Raw genomic sequence first — 26211 nt, 5'->3', positions numbered from 1 at the left:
AATTAATGACTTTTAAGTTTGGCAAGAAGACAAAGAAGATGAAGTATTCAAAGTATTTGTTCTCTTGGCATGGGAGATTTCAGATTTCAAAGATGAACTCGAGGACGAGTTTGTTTCAAGTGGAGGGGTCTGATGTAGGACACAATTTACTATTTAATTATTGTAATTTATTATTTGGTATTTTTATGTAAAAAAAACGTTATTTTAGGTTTAGGTGATTTATTTCTTTGTTTTTAGGTGAATTTAATATTTTTTTAGGTCAAATTTGATTCCTTTTATGGTTAGGTATCAATTAGGAGTTATTTTAGATTATATTTTCTTGTTTGTCAAGTTTTAAGGAGCCCTTAAATAGGCCCTTATGTCTGTAAACGTTTTTCATAGACTATTATCAATAAACACAGACATTTTGTCAATTTTCTCTTCTGGTGGATTCCAGTTTTATCTCCTTGTAGATTCAGGGAAACCCCTCGTGGATTCGAGGTTTACTACCAGAAACTAACAGTTTAGTTTCTGTTTCATCAAGAGAGCATCGTGTGTGCTTCTCTTCAGGCTTCCGCAACATCACCTTCACGAACTGATTGCACATGCTGCACTAAGTTTTTTGCAGCTTCTCCCACTCTACTCAACGATGAAGTCCTATCATTCAACCTAACTTTGTTTCGATGAATCCAAATGAACCATGCCGTGGTCCGAAATAGCTCGCCTATTCCAGGTTTTGTCACACATAAGTCCACAAGATCCATGTGTTGCCACTGCCTCATTCACCCAACTAAACTCCACATTCCATACACTCCTCACCACTTCACAATTCCACAAAGCATGCATCGTGTTTTTTGGAAATTTTCCACACAACTGGCATAGGGAATCCGCAACAACTTTTCACTTCATTAGGTTTGTTTTTGTTGGCAGGCAATCAGTACAAGGTCTCCACAAAAAATGATTAATTTTTCCAAGTACCTTCAACCTCCAAATTCTAGAACACAACACTGACATGCCTTGTCTACTAGAACCTAAAGCTTCTTCCTTTCTTTCCTCCTCACACAGCAGCTTGTAGCCTGACTTCACTGAATAAATGCCACTTTTCTCCAAGTTCCAATAGAAGTAATCGATCTGAGGCACTACACACAGAGATAAAGCCTTGATTTTCTGCGCTTCATGGGGGAGGAAAATAGAATCAATTAACTGCCTATTCCAGCTAGTTTTATCAGGAGTCATCAACTTAGCAGCCCTTAAATTTCTGTCCACACCCGAGTGAGCATAATTAATTTTCCCACCCCCTGACCTAGGCAGCCAACAATCTTCAAAAACTTTGATAGATTCACCATCACCACCCTCCATTTTGCCCCCAATACAACCACTTTCCTAGCCTTTGGAATGCTCTTCCAAGCATAAGAACTAGATTTTTGTGTAGCATCAAAGATGGAGCCATTGGGGAAATATTTTGCCTTAAAGACACAGTAGAACAAAGAGCTTGTGTCATGGCTAAGTTGCCGTATCTATTTTGCTAGCATTGCATCATTGAACTTTGTCAATTCTTTAAAACCTAAACCTCCTTCTACCTTTGGTTTCCTTCGTTCCCGTCGTTACCCCTACCAAAATTTTCTAATTAACATTTCAATCTCCCTACACAAACCACTTGGGAGTTTAAAACAACCCATTGCAAAGGTGGGAATTGCTTGAAGCACCGCCTTCAAAAGCACTTCCTTACCCACTTGTGACAATAATATCTCCTTCCACCCTTGTAATTTCCCCCACACTCTATCTTTGATGTAATTTAAACTTGCTCTTCTATTTTTTCCCACCATTGTAGGTAGCCCCAAATACTTCTCGTAGTGCTTTATTTCAGGCACACCAAGTAATACTTTGATAACATTTTTTGTCTCCTCCCTCACCGATCTTCCAAAGAACAAAGTAGTCTTCGTCACATTGATTTGTTGACCTGACGCTTTTTCATACACATTCAAAGCAACTTGGATGGTTCTCACCTCCTCCACCTTTGCATGACAAAAAATGAGACTATTATCTGCAAAAAACAAGTGAGAAATTTTTGGGCCATTCCTACATAGAGAGAAACCATAGATTTTTCCCTCATTTACAGCATGATGTATTAGTCCATTTAAACTCTTAGAACATAGCAAAAACAGGTATGGTGATAATGGATCTCCTTGTCTCAAGCCCCTTGTTGGGATAATATTACCCCTGGGTTCCCCATTAACCATTATACATAAGGAAACTGAGCTTATGCACTCATAGATCCAACCCCTCCATTTTGAATGAAAACCCATCCTCTCCATTATTGCCATAAAAAATTTCCACTCCACCTTATCTTAAGTTTTACTCATGTTTAGTTTCATAGCCATACAACCATTTTTTTTTTTTTTTCATATGGTGTAAAGATTCAAAGGCCACCAAATGTTATCCAAGATGGCTTTATCGGTTTGGAAAGCACATTGAAACTCAAAGATTATACAAAGCAGAATTTTTTTTAACCTATTTGCTTAAAACCTTTGAAATAATTTTGTATAAAGGGTCTGTTTGGATTGAACTTATTGTTGCTGAAACTGAAAATTGAAAACACTGTAGTAAAATAATTTTTAAATGTGTAAATAGTACCGTGGAACTTATTTTTAATATTTTTTAGTGCGTGAACAGTAATTTTTGTCCCCTGCATAGTTAACCCATGTGAAATTACTGTTCACGAGTAGGGGGGAAAAAAATCTGAAAACGCAGAAGAGAAACATGGACACTGAATCCAAACGGCCACAAAATATTACAAAGAGCTATAAGTCAAAAAAAACTATTTGTTTTTTATTATTTTCTTCAACAAAACATTAACATGTGTGGGATTTTATTCAAAATGTCATTGCTCCATTTGTCATCGGTAAAGATTGGTGTTGACATGGTATCTTCAATATCAAATCTCGCCTATATTAAAAAAAAAAAATTAATTAATGGGTTAGACTAATGATACGAGTAATCATTATAAAATAGAAATAAAATTTAAAAGCTAGAGTATAGAAAGGTAGAAGTCATTAGACATATATTTTGATTTACGCATCATGCTAATTTTGTAAACTATTTCTTTATAAAGCTCACCGACTTGTCGTCTCGTCGTGATATGATTACAGTCAAAGTCAAAGCTATCACCCCCGAACCCGATTTTTTTTTAATTTCTTTCACCGGGACGGTGACGGCCAAAGCCAGCTTGTCAGTTTAGCCACTCTGGCGGACTTTTCGGATTCGCAAACAAAACCAAAATTCGTTAATACCAATTATTCATTAATTCTTTTATTCTTTTCATTCATTCCTTTTTCGAATCTCAACCAGAAAAGAAACAAACCTGTATAACTGGAAAAAAAAAAAAAAAAAACCACCGTCCGATTTTCACGCGAACCGTTTCGCTCTAACTACTTCTCAAATGATTATTCCCTGATCGTTCGATTCCACAAGAATGCACCCACTCTATTGCGTGACGCGATTACCGGATCGCACCTCCGCCGCCGCCGCCACCCCTCAAACTTTTTCAGATTTACTAAAGATGCCACCGCCGCATCCCAATACGCCGTCGCTTCGATCGCTCTCCACTCACAGCTTCCGCATCAGCGCCGATCACAGCCGCCTGATCAAGAGGTCGAACTCCTCGGCGCTCGAGCGGTCCACGCGGCAGACGGCGCCGTCGTCGCTGCGAGACATGGACGTTGTGATAAACGACATCGTAGGGAGTGGAATCTCCGGGGTTCTGTACAAGTGGGTGAACTATGGCCGTGGATGGAGGCCACGGTGGTTCGTGTTGCAAGACGGTGTTCTCTCTTACTATAAAATCCACGGTCCCGATAAGATCGCGGTTAATCACGAAACCGAGCGCGGATCAGTGGTGATCGGCGAAGAGTCGTTCCGCCGTCTCTCTAGGAATAACCGCACCCAATCCCGCCTCCGTAAACCCGTCGGAGAAATACACCTCAAGGTTTTTCTCTCTTTCCCTGTTTGGATGATATCGGTTTTTTAAGTTAGAGAAGAACTTACTGTCTTGCGTTTTTTTGTTTTTAGAAACCGAACAAAACGTTAATTTTTGTTAATGAAGAAATAAATGTGGTTGATTGTGGAATGAGAATTATACAGTTTTAAGGCAAAGTTTGCTAAAATTTCATTTTGTTTAAAGGCCTTTTATCAATAGTGGCGAACATAGAAACAAAAAAGTACTTTTCCCAATAGTTTATGGATTCAATATATATATATATATATATATATAAGGGAGAGAGAGAGACATTTTCAATTAATTTAAAGTTGAAAATGAACTTTTAAAGTTTAGAGATGAAAAAATAATTTTTTTTTTTTTTTGAGTTATAGGAATGAAAAACGAGATTTGGTTCACTGTAAAATGAGAATTATATAGTTTTTAGTCTAAAATATTGTTTTCGTCTCTAAAGTTTGCTAACTTTTCTTCTTCTTCCCTTTTTTTTTTTTTTTTGGTGTGTGTGTGTGTGGAACTTTTCAAAAAGTTTTTATCAATAGCAGCAAAAATAGGAAAATGAGAGAATTTTTCAATAGTTATCATTTTGAAGTTTGAAGACAGAAAATGTTACATTTTCAAATAATTTACATTTTGAAAAATAAACTTTTTAAAGTTTGAGGATGTAAAATTCATCGAAATTCATGCAAATTTTAGAGATAAAAATTGGACAGAAAGTGTAACATTGTTAATAGTTTAGGGCTGAAAAACAAACTTTGTAAAATTTAGGGATGAAAAATGAAATATATGTGAACTTTAGGGATGGAAACTGCATTTTAGCTAAAGTTTTATTCGATTGTGTTAATATAGCGTTTGATTGTGCGATAAGAAATGTAGGGTATGTTTGATTGATTTTGATGATGATAATAATAATAATAATAATAATAGTGAATGCATGAATGCTTAAGGTGTGTTCGATTAGGGAGAGTAAGTCGGATGAGAGGAGGTTTTCAGTATACACGGGGACAAAGAAGAGGCTGCATTTGAGGGCAGAGAGTAGGGAGGACAGGGCATCATGGTTGGAGGCATTGAAGGCGGTTAAGGACATGTTCCCACGGGTGTCTAATGCAGAGCTAATGGGGCCTGCTGTTGAGAGCATGGTGATCTCCACGGAGAAGTTGAGGCAGCGTCTTTTGGACGAGGGGCTTAGTGAGGCCACCATCCAGGACAGTGAGGACATTATGAAGAGTGAGCTGTTCGAGATGCAAAAGCATCTTGTGGTCCTCAAACAGAAGCAGTTGTTGCTCATTGATGCACTGCGTCACTTAGAGGTATGTCTTATATAAGTTCTTGACAGATAGGGTTGGATTGGACATGTTACATTTATGATCTGGTCTACACTTTTTGGACTCTTTTACCTAATCATTTGTTTTTAACCTACTCCTAAATAATTTTACATTTTGTGACACTTCTGAAATTTGACAGTTTGACACACAATTTCAAAGCAGAGTGAGCTTACAAATTTTTTAAAAGCAATATTTACCTAAAAGACTTTTTTTTTTTCTTCTTTTTGATGATGTTTTTGTTTTTTAATTCTTTATGTATAGTTAATAACATTAATTTGCATTTAGTGTTAAAATTTTGAAAGCCACTAGGTTAACTATTAATTTGGAATTAATATTCACCATGGGCATTTGTCTTTTCTTTCATGTAAACAAGCTTGTAAATAGAGAAATTTGAGTATTAATTTTGTGGAAGATACATTAATGGGTAAAAGTTTGATTTTAGTTGATCATTGGAAGTGGAACTCAGTTTAACTGGTAATGGAAAAGTTACTTCCTACCTATTGCTTCTTCTAGACAGAAAAGGTTGACTTGGAGAACACACTTGTTGATGAAAGCCAAAGGCAAGCAACCGAGCAAGGATCTTCCTTTAGATCAATGCAATACAAATATATCAGCGGTATGATGTGAAAAACTTTATTTTTGTTTAATTTCATAAATAAAAAAAATTCCCAGTTAATATGTACTCATGGTGGAAGAATTTTCAGTGGGACATATTCAAAAATATTCTTTAAAACTAGCTTTATTTTATTCTTCTTTCAGTGGTAAGAACAGGCCTTGTGATGGGTTAATTGAATTAGTGTAGCAGTAATTCTCCTTTTTGTATATTTGTGGTTTATCTAGTATGGAACAATGATTCCCATATGCTTAATGGCTAGCTGCGTTTCCCAGATATGGAACAGTAACAGTAAAATTTAACAAGCCTGGTAGGAATAGGATTGACTTCCTATTATATTATCCTATGGACCACATTGCATTTTAGAATAATTGATTCTGGTAGCTTGCTCTGGTAGTTATTATCCTTTGCCTAAACTTTGGGAAGAATTGTCTTTTTCAGCAGTTGCATGCAACCAATGTCTCACAGCCAGTGGGAACCACTCACCTATGGACCCCACATGATATACAAGACACTACCTTGTACATTTGATTCACGTTTATTTCTCTGTTCAATAACAATTTGACATGTTGTGGGCTCTTTATGCATGCTAGATTCTCTCATACTTGATGTACTTTGTCTTCAAATACTAATCATAGCATATTTTTGTGAAATATATTACAGAGGGAAGTGGAAGTGATTCTTATGATGACATTGACAGACATGAAGTAGAGGAAGAAACTGATGATGATGACCATGCATTTTTTGATACTCGAGATTTTCTTTCATCAAGTTCTTTCAAAAGTATTGGATCTGAATTTCAGAAATCACCACTTGATTCTGATGATGAAGAGTGTCTTGACTCTGAAGATGGTGTCTATTCTAGCCTGAGATCTGTTGGATGTCCTCATGTTAGGCGCCGTAAGAAATTGCCTGAGCCAGTTGAAAAAGAGAGAGGGGTCAGTCTTTGGTCAATGATCAAAGATAATATTGGGAAGGATCTCAACAAAGTTTGTCTTCCAGTTTATTTTAATGAGCCCCTCTCTTCTCTACAGAAATGTTTTGAAGATCTTGAATACTCATACCTTCTAGATCAAGCTTATGAATGGGGTAAAACGGTATTATTCTACTAAAAATCTGATGGTGTTTCTTGCCTTTTTGAAAGTTGGTTGGTTGCAAATAACTGCACATTTTCTATAGTTAAATTTGTTTTAGCTTGTACATTTTTTTTTGGATACTTTAGCCAGTAGCACTAGCATGCCTATAAGAACCACCACAATCTTGTTGGCATGCTAGTTCTTTTTCTTTTTTTTCCTTTTGCTGAATAATAATGCCTCTGCAATTATTTAATGTGATTTATAGAGTCATTAAGAGATGCATCTTGCCTGATTTATTTACTTATGATGTTTCATTTTTCACTTCTGTTGGATGTCCTCATGTTAGGCGCCGTAAGAAATTGCCTGAGCCAGTTGAAAAAGAGAGAGGGGTCAGTCTTTGGTCAATGATCAAAGATAATATTGGGAAGGATCTCAACAAAGTTTGTCTTCCAGTTTATTTTAATGAGCCCCTCTCTTCTCTACAGAAATGTTTTGAAGATCTTGAATACTCATACCTTCTAGATCAAGCTTATGAATGGGGTAAAACGGTATTATTCTACTAAAAATCTGATGGTGTTTCTTGCCTTTTTGAAAGTTGGTTGGTTGCAAATAACTGCACATTTTCTATGGTTAAATTTGTTTTAGCTTGTACATTTTTTTTTTTGGATACTTTAGCCAGTAGCACTAGCATGCCTATAAGAACCACCACAATCTTGTTGGCATGCTAGTTCTTTTTCTTTTTTTCCTTTTGCTGAATAATAATGCCTCTGCAATTATTTAATGTGATTTATAGAGTCATTAAGAGATGCATCTTGCCTGATTTATTTACTTATGATGTTTCATTTTTCACTATCGTCTTATTTTATGTGTACTTCATTTGGGGCTGGTGATTCAATAGAGTGGTCAATCACATCAGTGCTTTCTATTATTTTCTACGTTTCACCAATTTCCTGAGTGGAGTGGTAACTCTCCCACCCAGCCAAAGATGAAGATAAAGATGAAATAGGGAATTTTTTTTTTTCTAAAAGAAATTGTTGCGTAGTAACTTTTAACTAATGCCAGTTTGCAATGTCATCTGGTATCCTTAGTTTCTGTGTACGTGTAGGTGTTTGTAATGTGAGCATTGAATTTACTATGTTGCCATTTTGTAAAAAAAGATGCTTTGTATCTGTTAAAAGATATCTTCTGCACATATCAAAACTAACTTCCCATTTCCTTTTGAATTCAGTTTAACTAGAGTTGATCAATAAGTGGAAAGGATAGTATTATTTCCTTTAATAGTCAATGGGAGATGACTATTTTGCCTCTTAATTTTCCAAGTGCCGAGTGGGCTGGTGATGGCAGTATTTTATCTCTAGCCCTGCCTTGATGCTGGCTTTACCAAATAAACCAATTGATTGAAAATTTAATAATACTCCATCTATTCTGTATCTCTTGTCTACCTTGAATAATAATTCCTTTATTCTTTATCAAAAATATAAAATAAAATAATTCCCTCATTCAATGTATGAGTTCTTAAATAGATTGAAGTATAAGTTAAGAAAGTGATTAAAATTTGTTGATTGAATTTTCATAATGGACAATATTCTAGGACATCTCAAAATTGAATAGAGGACCAACAATGTTCTGATATATTTATTTTTTAGTAAAGATGTATCAGTTGAAATGTGACTGTTTATATGATTGAATATGCATTCTTATCAGAGGAGTCACTTTGTTTTGTTCAATTGATTAAATATTACCTTTATTGTCTAATACAACCCAATGATGCCCTTTTTTTCGGAAGAAAAAGATAGACCTTTGTTGCCTTTTATTGCAGCCAGTTTATGGTATTGGGTTTGTCTCGATAAGTTTATTTGTAGTAGTCATTTTTTTTTTAAAACTTCTTTTGATGTCCTCAGTGAAAATATGTAGGGTAATAGCCTTATGAGGATTCTGAATGTAGCAGCATTTGCGGTATCAGGGTATGCCTCTACAGATGGAAGAACTTGCAAGCCATTTAATCCACTATTGGGTGAGACGTATGAAGCAGATTATCCAGATAAAGGCATTCGTTTCATTTCTGAGAAGGTATTATTATCAAGTTAAATATTTAGTAATTATGTTCTACCAACTATTGTGTTATTTGTTGATAATTAGAATCAAAGTGCTGATAATTCGAATCAAATATTTACGCTGTTCATCTCGAGATAGGTCATCATCACCCAATGGTTCTTGCATGCCTTGTGAGGGCATGGTGGAAATTTTGGGGAGAAAGCAATTTAAAAAGTAAATTTTGGGGTCGTTCAATTCAGCTTGATCCTGTTGGTCTGTTGACTTTGGAATTTGATGATGGAGAAGTTTTTCAGTGGAGCAAGGTATGTTTTTGACAATAAATAGCATTTTCCAACTTCTGTAAGGCGCCTGCTAGTTGGCTAACACTTTACTATCAGGTAACAACATCCATTTACAACCTCATTTTAGGAAAATTGTACTGCGACCACTACGGTACAATGCGTATAGAGGGGAATTGTGACTACTCATGTAAGCTAAAATTCAAGGAGCAGTCAATCATTGATAGAAACCCTCACCAGGTGGCGCTCTCTCTCTCTCTCTCTCTCTCTCTCTCAAAACACTAACATTAGGCATCAGTAGAAACACTGAAAGGCTCTTTTTATGCAAGAATTTGAGAATTGCTTAGTAACTAGCACTTCAGAACTTTTATATTAATCTTATATAATTTGGAACTTCTTTTGATCCTTTTTCTTATGAATTGAATGAGTCTTTTCACTAAGACTCAATGTATCACATAACTACATTAATATTTTACACACTTGTTCCATCTTCTTTTTTTTGAGTTCATCATGCATTAAAGGATCTAAAATGTTTCACCTGTACACTCTCCAGGTATTTTGATTGTCTCCTTTTTCTCAATAATTTGTTTACTAATTTAAGAAAATGTATATGGTCTAAAAATATGTTGCCATGCACTCAATATGTACAAATGCTCTCCATATGGTATTTTTTTACGCATTAAATGTGAATAAAGTCCCCAGGGTCAGATTAAAAAACAAGGGGAAAATTGGGGAATAACAACCCTGTAGGGGTAAAAATGGTTTTGTTCGTTAGTAAGTGAAATGTTTAATTTATTGAATTTTCTCTTTGTATTTGATTCTCGCTTCATTACATCTGTATTACATGAATGTTTGCACATTGTGGTTGATTCTAATATTTTCAACGTTAACTTTGTTTGGGTCAATGCATGTAGATGTTGTAATAATTATTAAGCCTCTAAAATGGATATGATATTTGATGTAGCCATGGAAAATTTTTAGTTTGTTGCTATTTCTCAATTTAGTCAATATAAAATTTATTTCTGTTAGGTCAATGTGTGGAGTACAATTGAAACAAAGGTGTATGGTTTTAATGGTCTAATTACAGGTATTCTAGGTTGGGTGTTACATTTTACAAGTTAGCTAGTTTTATATTCAGGGTAACTGAAACTCTTGCAAATTAAGGGTATTTTGATAATTTAGTTGAGTCAAGAACTATATAATAGGTTTTAAGTATCTCAGGTTTGATTCATTTAAGTCCAAGTTGTCATTTATTACCTTATTAGGTTCTTGGTTTACTTGTCTGATTTGGAGTTCTTTACTACTTAAAGTAGGATTCCTGATTCTATTTGGAAAAATTAAGATGTAGATATAGTAGTTGATTAATAAAAATATTAAGTGTTTTGAGTATTGATGCCCGTTAGCCTTATTGTTTTCTTTTTCTTTTTCTAACTTGTATTGTCCGTCTGCATTGGTCTTGTTACTATTCACCCAACCGTTCACATACACTGTTGACAAAATATGGGCTGATTCAATTTCAGTTTCTTCTCACCTCTTTTTAACCCTGAATCAAATCTTTTCGATTTCCTATTAATACACTAATCATTTTTAACCGTAACCCTTCTTTCTTGAAATTATAAGTCCTAAATTTACTAATTTCCTCTACTTCTTCCACAAACACATGTAGACAAATTTCCCTTTTTTTTTTCTTTTTTTTTTCTTTTTTTACCTAGTGTTGCTTTAGAGAGTTGGATAGGAACTGCATTGCATAATTTTGGTATTCTATGGACCAATATAGAGCTGTCATGATTTCTGTTTGTAATTTAAGTTGCATTGCAGGTACAAGGTATTGTCCAAGATAAGCATGGTAAAACAGTGGCGACTTTGATTGGGAAATGGGATGAGAGCATGCACTATGTAATAGGTGATTTTTCTGGGAAAGGGAAAGAATTAGATTCATTGTTAGAGACCAGGCCTTTACTTTGGAAGCGGAGCAAGCCATCCAAATATCCAACCAGATATAATCTAACACGCTTTGGCATTACACTAAATGAACTTACATCTGGACTTAAGGTGATGGTTGTTTACCTAGACATTTTATTACTGCCTCATCATCTTATCCTTTCCCCTCTTCCCCCAATCTTTCCATTTGTTAGTGAAGAACGAAATCAGGCATCATCTCTGCTGACATCAAACTAACACACAGGAGAAGTTACCACCAACAGATTCAAGACTCAGACCTGATCAGAAGTGTTTAGAGAATGGGGAGTATGAAATGGCTAATTCAGAGAAGTTGCGGCTAGAACAGAGACAGCGGCAGGTTATAATCCATGCATGCTTTGATAGTGTTTTGTTTTTGGCCTTTCGTTCACTATACCTATTTAAGTAACATAGAAATAATGGAAATTATGTCAATGTGAATTTGCAGGCACGGAAGATGCAAGAGAGAGGATGGAAGCCGAGGTGGTTTGCCAAGGACAAAAGTAGCAATACGTACTGTTATATTGGTGGTTACTGGGAAGCAAGGGAAAAGCATAACTGGGAAGCCTGCCCTGACATCTTTGGCCAGCTCTCAAATGGTCAAAATGTTGACTAACCCCCTTCCAACCCATTTTTTCCCCTCTATATAGTTCTTTACCTTTTCTTCCCTTCACATAAGGCCCCTTACTCTCTCATCTCATTATTATTTTTTTATATCATTATTTCTTTAAATACACAGAAAAGGGGCTTCCGTGCTTGCCATTGCGAGCAGTTCGAGAGGCCACACGAAATACATGAGACAATGTTGAAGATGGTGTCATCACTTAATAAAGGACTTCACAAAGGCTGTGTCTCCAACTTTGCCATCTCTAAGTGAAGAATATGTAGCTGCTGGCTCATTACTTCCTGCTCTGGCTTTCAATCGATTCTAGCTTGGGTGTGTATGGGTCAGATTGCAGATGCGCCGAATTAAATTCATGTTGTTTCTTATTAGAAATTTAGTTTTTTTTTTTTTTTTTGAAAAATACTAGGCTATTATACAAAAAATTGTAAGCTTGTTGAATTCCCTATTCGAAGCCAATTAAAGCAAGGGCCCCTCATATCATGTATGGTCGTTTATAGTGATTTTTTACATTTTTTTATTTGCAAATTTTTCTCAGAAAAGATAGTGATTTAAATTCATAGAAGTTTAGCACCAATATTATTATATTAATAATGCTATAAAACCCGTTTATACAACATAGATGGGTACATTTTGAAACTTTTTCATGCCTCTATGTTGTGATTTCGACTTACAAGTGCAAAAATGACGTTTTGACCGCTGAAATCAAACCATCGAATTGAATTGAAATATAATGCCACAATAAGCTTCAATGAATAATACACTTTCTTAAAAATTTTGACTAGATATAAGTGATTATAAACGATTAACTATGATTTTGTTTGTAAAAATTATTAATTATAATTAATTGCTTTCCAAAATCTCATTGACTCCATGAAGGTATTTCTACCGGACAAGGTTTAGAGTAAGGATACAGGATGGAAAAAGATTTGACACCTCAAGCTTGCCTAGCTAAAGCTAGCTTTTATATATCATTACTTGACAAATAGAAGTTATGTTTATCCTTGAGGCTCAGAAGGTGTGCATTTTAATCTAGACCTAGGTGTAGCTTACGGGTCATATGAGATAAATATGGAAAGCGATGTAGACGTGTGATCACAGAAACGTAGGCATGTAAGGGATTAGGCAGCAACATCAATAATATGAGCATAGTATAGTCCAAGACATCTACATATAAACATGTGAGTATACATACAAACACGGCTGGGCTCTACTATAGAAGTGAATGATGCCGTCACCTAAGGCCCCCAAGTAGAAAAGGCTCCCAAATTTTAACTAATAGAGCAATTTTTTTTATTTATTGTAAAAGTATTAATTAAACTCAAATATTAGCCAATACATAAAATAATATTTTTTACCAAATGAAATACAAGAAAAAGAGAGAGAAAAATGTTACGTCTACAACATTTTTCACAATAAATCTCAAATGACAGGTTGTTATTAGCTATTATTGGTTGGTAAAATAGTAATTTCGGTAGTGGGTTAAGATTAGAACCAGTAACAACTTAATACTTAGGATTTATTGTGAAAATATTGTAAAAAAAAAAAAAAAAAAAAAAAAGAGCAATACACATAATTTTTTTGCAGATGCACCGAATTAAATTCATGTTGTTTCTTTTTAGAAATTTAGTTTTTTTTTTTTTTTTTTTTTTGAAAAATACCAGGCTATTATACAAAAAATTGTAAGCTTGTTGAATTCTCTATTCGAAGCCAATTAAAGCAAGGGCCCCTCATATCATGTATGGTCGTTTATAGTGATTTTTTACATTTTTTTATTTGCAAATTTTTCTCAGAAAAGATAGTGATTTAAATTCATAGAAGTTTAGCACCAATATTATTATATTAATAATGCTATAAAACCCGTCTATACAACATAGATTGGTACATTTTGAAACTTTTTCATGCCTCTATGTTGTGATTTCGACTTACAAGTGCAAAAATGACGTTTTGACTGCTGAAATCAAACCATCGAATTGAATTGAAATATAATGCCACAATAAGCTTCAATGAATAATACACTTTCTTAAAATTTTTGACTAGATATAAGTGATTATAAACGATTAACTATGATTTTGTTTGTAAAAATTATTAATTATAATTAATTGCTTTCCAAAATCTCATTGACTCCATGAAGGTCTTTCTACCAGACAAGTTTTAGAGTAAGGATACAGGATGGAAAAAGATTTGACACCTCAAGCTTGCCTAGCTAAAGCTAGCTTTTATATGTCATTACTTGACAAATAGAAGTTATGTTTATCCTTGAGGCTCAGAAGGTGTGCATTTTAATCTAGACCTAGGTGTAGCTTACGGGTCATATGAGATAAATATGGAAAGCGATGTAGACGTGTGATCACAGAAACGTAGGCATGTAAGGGATTAGGCAGCAACATCAATAATATGAGCATGGTATAGTCCAGGACATCTACATATAAACATGTGAGTATACATACAAACACGGCTGGGCTCTACTATAGAAGTGAATGATGCCGTCGCCTAAGGCCCCCAAGTAGAAAAGGCCCCCAAATTTTAACTAATAGAGTAATTTTTTTTTTATTGTAAAAGTATTAATTAAACTCAAATATTAGCCAATACATAAAATAATATTTTTTACCAAATGAAAAACAAGAAAAAGAGAGAGAAAAATGTTACGTCAACAACATTTTTCACAATAAATCTCAAATGACAGGTTGTTATTAGCTGTTATTGGTTGGTAAAATAGTAATTTCGGTAGTGGGTTAAGATTAGAACCAGTAACAACTTAATACTTAGGATTTGTTGTGAAAATATTGTAAAGAAAAAGAAAAGCAATACACATAATTTTACAACATTTTTTACAACAGTTGAGTTGGTAAACTTTTACTAGTTTTTATCTAGATTTGCCACAAATATCACCTTTTTACTTACTAATATCAATCTGCAATATCGATAGCTGTGAAAAGTTTTGTTAATTTTTTTGAGTCTATCGATTTTCTGAAGAAAAACAAATCTACGTTGTTAATTATTAGTGAGGGCACGTTATGTAGCCCAAGCCCAAGACGTGTGAGATCTTGGCCCAATGAGCCCAGCACAATGAATTTGTAGAGAGTGGGTCAAAGAATTAGGCCCTAATGAACTTAACAACGGCTAGTATGGATTTAAATGATGATCAAGCAAGAACAAAGCAACATAGGATTAAATAAAATTCTTGTCCGAGAAGACAAGTCTTGGTATCAATTAATCAAACTGTCTACCAGTGCAAATGTGATTACTACAGTAACCTTTTTCCGATCCTCTTTCCTTCAGGGGTCTCTTACATTATATACCTCCTTCTAGTGAATCTTGACCCTTCCTTTGTCACTCATCCAAGCTACCACTCGAGTGCCTGTACCATCAGACACCCATTTTGACTCTCTGTGAGTTGCGGTAGCCAAGGAAACACTGTTCAAGGGTCTTCTCCACATAAATGCGACTAGGAAAGTAGCTGTAGTGCATTGAATGCGGAGGTAGCAATTTTTCCGTAGATATTCTTAGGTTCCTTTCCCTCTCGTGTGGTCGTGAGGCACGCTTCTAACACTAGAGCTTCTATGAAAGTCATTTTCATCATTGGAATGCGTATCCGAGCTATATTTGCCATGGCCGAGGAGGAGTCCATCCTTTTATTCCTTTCTTGTTCACGAGATTCTAAACTGAAATCCCTCATAACTAGTTTTCCCTCCTCGGACTTGCCAACATTCTCGGACAAGGCCTAAGTCCCAATACATAATTTTGGGCCCTTAACCCTACATTAGCCCTTCAAAACTTTGGTTTTTCCCTTATATCCGAGGAGGAAATGTGGGGTTTTGATTTTTATGAGACAAAATCACTTATCTTTTTGGTTCACACATGTGGGAGTTCCGTTTTACGCACCCCATAATTGCTATTGACGCTTCGTGGCTTGCGAGGTGTCATTAATTGCTCCAGGCGGTGTTATGTCCCCTGCATCCAACGGTGGGGCACTAATCCAATGGTTGATCTTTCTCTTGAAATTTCGAGTGGGATAACTCTCACTTATTTCCTCCCTCTATATAAAGCTTCAAAGGAAGTCACTCTCCCTTCATTTTACGAATTCTCCAGTTCTCCAGAGGTCTCAAGCACTTTAATTTACCAAGCTCCGTACATTCCCATGCTTCCCAAACTCTTTTCCTTATGAAATTACTAACAGATTTTGTCAAAGGTTCAAGATTTGACACGTTCACTTGTTTTCATAAGTATCTATTTCTTCAGACTTTCTTTTTCTCTTCAGCCGAGTTCCTTGGCCTTCTTTCTTACTAGAAAACCTTCTCCTCGTCATCCACATCTGTTTAGAAGGGTAGATTTAAGCACTTAGTGGATTCTCCGTCTGGTATGGAGGGTTTTAGGGCCAAATACTGTATCCCACAAGGAGTGGGCTTAGAATATTGTCCCCAGACCAAAAACTTACCAATAGAGAAGTGGGTGAAGTTGTCATTCCAATGATCACCTTTATAGAGGGAGGAATGACACTTCCTATGGGTAGGATAACCAGAGACTACTTGCTTAACCACTGGCTATGTCCCCACCGGTGTGCTGCCAACATGTTTAGAGTCTTAGGGAGTGTAAACGCCTTAAACGACCAGATGAATCTTAGGCTTACGTGACACGATGTGGTCCACATGTATGAGTGTCACTCCCTCAAGAGCACGGGTATTACCTTAAGTCCCGATTGGACATTGTCAAATTAGTATCAATGCTTACCCAAATCCAACAAGGGCATGAAAGATGATTATATGATAGCTTCAAGAGCATGGCATGATGGCCTCTCCTGCCCCATCCGAGAGGGAGAGCTAGGTGGGATACCTTAGAGTTAGGTTTTACAGCAAAAAATTTAGATTCCTTGATCTTGACAATGTCGTTGTTTCTCTTTCATCTTGTTTTCTTTTAATGATGGATTTTAACTTTCTAACTCTATTTTGACTCTCGGCTACTTTTGCAGATAAGAGGCACGTGACGCCCAAGCTTAGCTTAACTAACGTTGCCGCTCTTAATTACCTACTGAGGTCTGAGATTTTCATAAGCAAGGACAGGCAGCTGCAGGCAGTCCTCCTGATCTTAGACTTCCAACCCATCTCGAAGATATTCCAAGAGATCGACCACGCCATAAGAGCGGGTGACCCATGTTTGGCCCGGATTGACGTGTCGCGGCCCACCTTTCTTGCTCCAGACGACCTTCCACTAGCCGCACATCCATACCAACAGGACCTTCCGCTGATAGTACAACCATTTCAATAGGTTCCACCTGAAGCAGCAGCAGGAGGAGAAGAGATTGCCTCCTCGAATTCCTCACTCGAAGAGGAAACTGATAAGTTTCATTTCGAAGAGGAGGAGGTTCAGAGAGTGCAAACGATTCCCGTTTCGGACGCCGAGGACGAACTTGATAGGCATTCCGGTGTTCACGCCCCCGCTTTGGTGATTGCCTATCCAAATGATACCTCCGAAGAAGAGGAGGATGGGATGGCTTTGAACAAGGGAAATAAAAGTCTGCGGGAACTTATGGCTGTGAGGAGTAAAGTGTTAACATCAAAAGAGACCAACAAGCCCTAAGTTCCAACTAATCTCCCACCTCCCCCTTCTTTCCCTGTGACCTCAACCGGGATACTCCCCCATCCTAATCCGAAGAAGAAGAGGAAAGGGGAAGAGGTGCACGACGTAGAGGAGGGCGAGATGGTTCCTCCAAAGGGGGTGAAGTAGCCCGGTCATACAAAAGACAAACGAGCTTCCTTTGTGGAGAGCAGGGAGGATTCCTAAGGGGTTGATGTGCGCTGACACCACGGACGTGGTTCCCCAAACTGGAGATGGATGGTGCCCCCATTGCTTAGGACGCCTCAGTCCAAAACTTCCAGGGGGGCCATTCGGGTTATATTGCCGAAGCTCTTGAGCAGCTACTCCTTCTACCGAGGGATATGGATGCTTATAGGCGCTTCAAGTAGCTTGACCCCTAAAAAGGGACCTAGCTATGGTAAGTGGCTTGACATATCTATCCGATTATATACTTGGTCGCAAAAAAAAAAAAAAAAAAAAAAAAGAAGGTAGAAGAGTGAACCTTAAAACTTGTTATTTTTATGCAAATTACCCAACAAGTCTTTGTGGCCAAGGAGTGGGTCAGGGATAAGAGCAATCAAGCTAAAGCAGAGGCCTACTCTTGTGCTGAGACCGAGAAGATCTTGGGGGCAATTAAAGAGGAGCATGTTGAGCTAACCAACAAGTTCACTGTCTTAGAGTGGGAACGTCAGAGCACTGTGGCCGGCTTAAAAGGCACTAAGGCTTAGGCCGAGGATCAATGTAAGAAGCTCTACACGACAGAACTTGAGCTCACCACCCAAAAGCAGCAAGTTTTGGACCTCAATGTTGAGCTGAAGAAGGCTAAGGAGGCAGCCCAACTGGCTAAGGAGGCACTAAAGGCTGAGAAGCAGGTGTCTTACCAGTTCGGCATGGAGGAGACGGAAGTGAGGCTCACTGAGGAGTTTTCTGATGTGTGTAGGGACTACTGTAACGTATCATGGGATAAGGCCCTTGACGTTGTAGGCATCCTCGCAGACTCAAAATGGAGGCAACTTGGGAGTGTGTACTACCATCTGGACATCCGTGAAGCCCAAGATGCCCTCCCTTCTTCTGCTAATCTTGCTCCGGAGACCTCAGAGCAGCCCCTGACCATCTAGGTTGCTCTCCTTCCTCTTGAGGTTTTAATGGGATCTAGTCAAGCTGGTGGTCATGGCTAAGGAGCCGAAAGGGTCAAGGACCAGAGCAAGGGCAAGGAGAAAAAGTCCTTAGCTGGAGCCAAAGACACTGCTAAGGCCAAGGAAGGTGAAGCGAAAACGAAAGAGAACTCAAAGGTAAAGAAGCTGATCCTAAAGCCATGGACGGTGCCACCTCTAAGTTGAGCCAGAAGGAAAACCCTCTTGCCCCCAAGACCAAGGCTTAAGCTTTAGGTTTTTCTTGTAATATATTCTTTTGTAGTGATATTTTGTCACATAACGCAATGTATTCCACCCTTTTGATTAATGAATGGACCTTTCTTTCCTTCCCTTGTGTTTTTGCTTTACATGTTTTTCAAGCTTACTGCTATTGCACATGAGCTTGAATTGCTGCCAATTTAGCTCTAATAAAAACTAACAGAAGTATCTTGCCAGTGTAAATAATTTAACTAAACACCAACGATGAAGAGGCCTACCCCACGTTTGTACTGTGAATTACTCTCTCTATTATGATGGCTGGATCTAGTAACAACCAGTAATAAACTTAGGCTTGGATAAATAATCAAGGCATTTAATTTATGCAGAGTTATCAATTTGAGGAGTTGGCTATCCATCTTGACACTTAGTGAGAAACACATAGATAACACAATGTTAATTTTACCAGAGTATGTGGTCCGAGGAGCTGTACATAGCTTAGATTCAGTTTAAAAAGTTATAAAAGATGTCATAGTGTTTTAATTTCCCTTTAGCATCTAGTCCGAGAACTTCAAGCATGACTAAGGTTCCATTTGAATACTTACAAAAGATGTCATTGTGTTAAATTCCCTATAGCATCTGGTCTGGGGACTTCAGGCATGACTATGGTTCAATTTAAACACTTATAAAGAATGTCATTATGTCAATTTCCCCATAACATCTAGTCTGAGGACTTCAGGCATGACTATGGTTCTGTTTAAACACTTATAAAGAATGCTATTGTGCTAAATTCCCCATAGCATCTAGTCCGAGGACTTCAGGCATGACTATGGTTCAGTTTAAACACTTAAAAAGAATGTCATTGTGTCAATCTCCCCCATAGCATCTGATCCAAGGACTTCAGGCATGACTATGGTTCAGTTTAAACACTTATAAGGAATGCCATTGTGTTAATCTCCCCCATAGCATCTAGTTCGAGGATTTCAGGTATGAATATGGTTCGGTTTAAACACTTATAAAGAATGTTATTGTGTTAAATTTCCCCATAGCATCTGGTCCGAGGACTTCAGGCATGACTATGATTCGGTTTAAACACTTATAAAGAATGTCATTGTGTCAATCTCCCCATAGCATCTGGTCCGAGGACTTCAGGCATGACTATGGTTCGGTTTAAACACTTATAAAGAATGCTATTGTGTTAAATTCCCCCATAACATCTGGTCCGAGGACTTCAAGCATGACTATGGCTTGGTTTAAACACTCATGAAGGAAGAAAAATAGGAAGTGCAATGCCTTTACGCAACAAATGAACACATTTGACAAAGGAAACTTTCATTAATAATAATACATTTTCAGGTTGTTTACATTCCACGGGCATGGTATTACATGTTCATCCAGGTCTTCAAGAAAGTATACTTCTATACTAGCTATTGCAGTAATGCGATACGGCCCTTCCCAGTTAGGTTCTAGCTTTCCTCATGCTGGGTTCTTTGCAGTACACAAGACCTTTCTTAGCACCAAATCGCCAGGTGCTAATGGTCTTAGCTTCATGTTGGCATCATAACCCTGCTTGAGCTTGTGTTGATAGTATGCCAGTTGGACCATTTCATTTTCCTTCCTCTCTTCAATCAAGTCTAAGCCTTTCTTTAGTAGTCCGTTATTATTGCTCGGATCGAAAGAACTTGTTCTCAGCGTTGAGAAGCCAGTCTCTAGAGGGATAACTGCTTCAGTTCCATACGTCATCTAGAAGAGGGTTTCCCCTATGGATCTGTGAGGCGTGGTTCGGTATGTTCAGAGGACATGTGGCAGCTCTTCCACCCATTTTCCTTTCGCATCATCCAACCTTTTCTTGAGTACACTCACTATGACCTTGTTAACAGCCTCGGCTTGTCCATTCCCTAGGGGATAAGCTGGGATTGAGTATTTGTTCTTAATTCCTAAGTTGCAGTAGTATCTCCTAAAAGATTTGCTATCAAACTAGAGGCCATTGTCCGAGATGAGGGTACGAGGGACTCCAAATTGTGTGACAATGTTCTTCCACACAAAATTCTTGGCATCCACGTCTCTGATGTTTGCTAAAGGCTCGGCTTCAACCCACTTAGTAAAGTAGTCCGTGGCGACCAACAGGTATCTCTTGTTCCCTGCTACTTTAGGGAAAGGGCCCACAATATCCAAGCCCCATTAAGCGAATGGCCATGGGCTAGACAGTGGATTAAGGACTCCCCCTAGGTAGTGTATGTTTGGGGCGAATCTTTGGCATTGGTCACATTTCTTTACATATTCTTGTGCTTCCCTTTGCATATTTGGCCACCAATGGCCTTGACTGATGGCTCTATGCGCTAGGGATTTGCCTCCAGTGTGGCTTCCGCAAATCTGCTTATGTAACTCCTCAAAGAGTAATTTTGTTGTCTTGGGATGTATGCATAGCAAGTATGGCCTAGAAAATGAGCGTTTGTATAACTTTTTGTCCTCAGACAGCCAGAACCAAGGAGCCCTTCTTTGCATTTTGTCTACTTCAGATTTCTCCTTAGATAAAGTGTCATCCTTTAAGAACAGCACTATGAGGTCCATCCAGCTTGGCCCCACCCTAACTTGATGAACATAAACCACCTCTTTGTTTAGTCTTATGGGTTTGCATAGGTCTTCTACAAGGATGACCCAAGGTAAGTTATGCGCCGAGGAGGTTGCGAGTGTGGCTAAGGAGTCGACATGCGTGTTTCTTCCCCTAAGGATGTGCAATAGGTTGAAAGATTTGAGTTCTAATTGTAGGTGCCTAACTTGACATAAGTATCTCTGCATTCTTTCATCCCTTACTTCAAATTCTCTTTTAACTTGTCTGACGACCAATTTAGAGTCCGAGAACATATCTATGGCCTTTTCGCCCATTTTTCGCACCATGACCATTCCCATCAGTAGAGCCTCATATTCAGCTTCGTTATTGGTGGTCGAGAATCCCAATCTTAATGATTTCTTGATGGTGATCCCTTCGGGTGATACTAGTACTAACCTCACTCCGGAACCCTTCTGATTTGCTGCACCATCAACGTACACTTTCCAAGATAGGGGGCCCTACTAGAAGATCATGCCAACCGATTTTCTATCCATATGTTGCATTTTCGTTTCTTCTTCTGACGGGAATTTGACAAACTTGGCTACCAGATCTACAAGGATTTGACCATTGACAGAGATGCGAGGCATGTATTTGATGTCAAAAGCCCCTAAAACAGTGGCCCATTTAGTAATCTTCCTTGTGTAATTAGCAATCTAGAGCAGAGCTCTAAGGGGAAGTTGAGTTAGGACAATAACTGTGTGCGCTTGAAAGTAGTGGGGGAGTTTATGTGTGGCATGTACCACTACCTAGATAGCTTTTTCCAATGGCAGATAGCAAATTTCGGCCTCATGTAGTGACCTGCTCACATAATAAATTGGCCTTTGGGTGCTGTCATCAACTCATATCAGGACCAAACTTACGGCATGAGGGGCCATAGCAATATAAGTGAAAATGACTTCATCAACCTTAGGGTTGGACATGATAGAAGGCCAAGAAAGATATTCCTTAAACTATTGGAAGGCCAAGGCATACTCCTCGGTCCACTCGAACCCCTTCCACTTGTTCATCAGTAGGAAGAAGGGTCAGCACCTATCCGCGGACCGAGAGATAAACCGGTTTAGGACAGCAATCATTCCGATCAACTTTTGGACTTCCTTAGGATTCCGAGGTGGTTGTAGATTGTTGATTGCTTTAATCTAGTCAGGGTTAACTTCAATTCCCCTATAGGTTACCATTTAGCCCAGAAATTTGCTTGATCTCACACCAAAGGAACACTTGGAAGTGTTGAGGCATAAATTGTGTTTCCTCAGAATTTTGAATATGTTCCTAAGGTCTCCTAAGTGTTCAGACACTACCTTGCTTTTTACCACCATGTTGTCTATATAGACCTCAATGCTCTTGCCCAACTGCGGTTCAAACATCTTGGTCATCATCTTTTGATAGGTAGATCCTGCATTCTTCAAACCAAAAGGCATCACTTTGTAGTAGTAGTTTTCTATGGGGGTGACGAAAGCTGTATTTTCCTAATCATCCAGGGCTAGTGGTATTTGGTGGTATCCCTGAAAGGCGTCTAAGAAGCTCATCCGAGTATGGCTTACGGTTGCATCCCCTAACTAGTCTATCTTAGGCATAGGGAAAGGATCCTTTGGGCAAGCCTTATTCAGATCTATGAAGTCCACACACATTTGCCATTTTCCATTCTTCTTCTTCACTACCACTGTATTGGACAACTACTCTAGTAAAATACCTCCTTGATAGCTTCTGCTTGCTTTAGTTTTTTCACCTTATCTTTGAAAGTATCAGAGTGTTCTCTAGATGAGCACTAAGGAGGTTGCCTCTTAGGAGTGACAAATGGATTAACATTTAAATGATGACAGATGAAATTTGGGTCCACCCCCGGGGCTTCATAAGCACTCCATGCGAAGACATCAACGTTTCTTCTGAGAAATTCTACTAGCTCTTCCCTCTCTAGAGGAAGTAGCTGTGCCTCAATCTAAAAGAATTTCTCCAGATTGTCACCAATAACAACCTTTACCAAATCCTTACATTTCGCCTCCTCGAACGACCCATCGACAGGCAATGCTGGAGCTTTTAATTACTATAAGCCCCCTTGTCACGGGTTGAGGACTCGACCTCGGGTTGGTGCCAAATGGTGGCCACTGGGCATTGCCTAGCCACAGATTGATTTCCTAGGATCTCCTGAACTTGGCGCCTGGATGGGTACTTCATCTTTTGGTGCAGAGTAGAAGAAATAGCTCCTAGGGCATATAGCCAAGGCCTGGCCATGATGGTTGTGTAAGGTGAATAAGCGTCCACCATGATGAAGTCCACAGAATGACCATTTGGAATGATGACCTTCCCATCAAAACTCACCAGGGGCAAGCTGTAGGGTGTTAGGTTATCAGGTGTCAGATTTAGCCCCTTATATAGGTCGGGGTACATTATCTTGGCACCACTACCTTGATCCACCATCACCCTCTTCACATCATATCCCCTAATCCTGAAAGTAACCACCAAAGCATTATCATGGGGTTGAATGGTTCCAATTTTATCCTTGTTCGAGAAGCCCAAAACCGATTGGATTTCTAGTCTAGCTTTCTTTGGCTCTTAATTAGCGTCCTCGGCGAGTAGTCGAGCCACATACATCACTTTAGAAGGGCAGGACTCAGTTCTCCTTGGAGTAGCAAAGATGAAATTAATCGTTCCCAAGGGAGGTCTCGAAGAATCATCTCTTCGAGATTCTGAGTTTGTCTAGCCCTCTTGATCACTAGAGTGGTGCAAAAGCTGCTTTAACTTTCCTTCAAGGACAAGCTGGTCCAGTGGTCACACAGACTTCTACAATCCTCTATGGTGTCCATGGTCTTAGTGGTATTGGCAATAGAGTTTGTGGTTACATCTTGCGGGATTTCCTACCATTTTATTTGGCCACTTAAAGAATGACTCGTTCCTAATCTTCTCTAGAACTTGATGCACCGGCTCTCAGAACACAGCATTGACCACTTGAGGATTGGTAGATCCTAGCTGCCCAGCAAAGTCTCTCCGTGGCCGGTTATTATTGTATTGTTCTGACCTAAAATCCCTCCTCTCCTAAGGGATAACATTTTCCTTTTCTTTCCCCTACTATTGGTCTTCCTCAACCCTTTTGTATTTGTCAATTCGGTCCATGAGTTGGCATACACTGGTGACAGGTTTGCCAATCAGAAATTTCCTTAACCCGTGCTCAGTTGGGAGGCCAAGCTTGAAGGTACTTATGGTTACATCATCAAAGTCACCATTTATTTCGTTGAACATCTCTCAGTATCTATCCGAATATGCTTTTAAGGTCTCTCCCTCTTGCATGCCTAAGGACAATAAGGAGGCCAAGGGCCGAGGAACCCCACTGCAAGTGATGAAGTGGGAGCAAAACAACTGAGTGAGCTCCTTAAAGGAAATTATGGAATCTACCCTCAAGCTATCAAACCATCTCATGGCAACAGGTCCCAGACTGGATGGGAAAACCTTGCACATCAAGGCTTCGTCTCTAGAATGGATAGCCATTCTTTGATTGAAGTAGCTCACATGTTCCATAGGGTCTATTCTACCATTGGACATAATGAAAGTAGGTTGAGTGAATCGTCGAGGAAGTTTAGCCCCTTCAATTTTGCATGTGAAGGGTGACTTGGAGATTTGGTCCAAGGCCCTGCTCACAACATCATTTCTCACGCCTTTATGGAGCGGGCTTCTAATCTTCTGTTTGTGACGGTGCTCCTCTTCGTAGGAGAAAGACTCACTGGGCAAGGTTCAAGATCTTCGCCAGTAACTGAGGTCTCTTTCGTCATCATAAGAAACATCAAAGTTAGAAGGAGCTCGCCTTCATCGTGTATGGCGCAGCTCCTTCTTTAATTGGTCATGATGATGTTATAAAATGCAACCTCCAAAATCGTCCATATGGTTCGTCCTAGGAAAAAGAACGAAGGAAGGGCTCTACAAAATTACCTCGTCCGTACCCATCAAGCCTCGTCTGTCATAAATTGAGGACGGACGAGGCAAGCATAGTTTATGCCGAGGCACGTCCGTCCTTAATTAAGGACGGACGAGCCAAATATTTTGAACTTAAACTTGGATCTTACCTATGAACCGAAACCTCCATTATTCGTGATAAAGCACCGGTCCAGATAAAGTAACTTCCATGGAAGTTATGAAAGTTACCTCCGACTTTGGTGAATTCCTCGACAATAGGAACAGTTATCAGAGCAAATAACCGTTCCATGTGCACTATATAAACACTTCTCTACGTAGAGGTAAGGGATTCGGATTTCTTTTTACAGAAGAAGAAGAAAGTCTTAGAAATATTTTTCTCTATTCCAGCCCATTAACTTCATCATCGGAGGACCCTAGACCGGCCTCCACCGGTCTTTTCTCTAATTAAATTTGGTTTTTCAGGACTTAACCTTCAAGATTGTTGAAACCCGAAGATTTTCAACCCACTGATTTTCCAGGATTATCAGTTGGCGCCGTCTGTGGGAAGGAATATTTGTCGCTCTTGAACTTGTTTAGTTCTGCGATTTCTTTCTCTCATGAAGGGTTGAGTATGGTTCAGCAAATTACCCCCAAATTCAGTAAGTTCTTTTGAAGAATTAAGCAAGTTGTTTGTCAATAACTTCATAGGGGGTCAGTGAAACAGACATTTTACTTCCAGTCTGTTAACAATAGAACAGGGGGAAAATGAGAGTTTGCGATCATTTATCACCCGATTCAATAGGGAAGCCTTGACAATAGACGAGATGGACGACAAATTGCTGTTAGCAGCCTTCCACAACGGAGTCCATTCGGATTTGTTCATCCACAAACTCTATGAGC

The 26211-nt window shown here is 38.5% G+C and overlaps 1 protein-coding gene across 1 annotated transcript; it reads left to right on the top strand.

Annotated features, from left to right (window-relative positions):
* The first annotated feature begins 3058 nt into the window (after nucleotides 1-3058).
* LOC112003930 (oxysterol-binding protein-related protein 1C) lies at nucleotides 3059-12463 on the top strand. The gene is made up of 10 exons (XM_065759983.1): nucleotides 3059-3964; nucleotides 4918-5280; nucleotides 5809-5911; nucleotides 6572-7005; nucleotides 8899-9054; nucleotides 9174-9341; nucleotides 9417-9557; nucleotides 11136-11369; nucleotides 11503-11616; nucleotides 11725-12463. Exons 1-10 carry the CDS (start codon nucleotides 3452-3454, stop codon nucleotides 11890-11892), a joined length of 2394 nt encoding a protein of 797 aa, XP_065616055.1. The 5' UTR covers nucleotides 3059-3451; the 3' UTR covers nucleotides 11893-12463.
* Nucleotides 12464-26211: the final 13748 nt, after the last annotated feature.

The sequence above is a fragment of the Quercus suber genome, unplaced genomic scaffold (assembly GCF_002906115.3).
Source record: "Quercus suber isolate HL8 unplaced genomic scaffold, Cork oak 2.0 scaffold_349, whole genome shotgun sequence".
Lineage (NCBI taxonomy): Eukaryota > Viridiplantae > Streptophyta > Magnoliopsida > Fagales > Fagaceae > Quercus > Quercus suber.
Note: the sequence above shows the minus strand (reverse complement) of the source record. Positions and strands in the feature narration are given on the sequence as shown.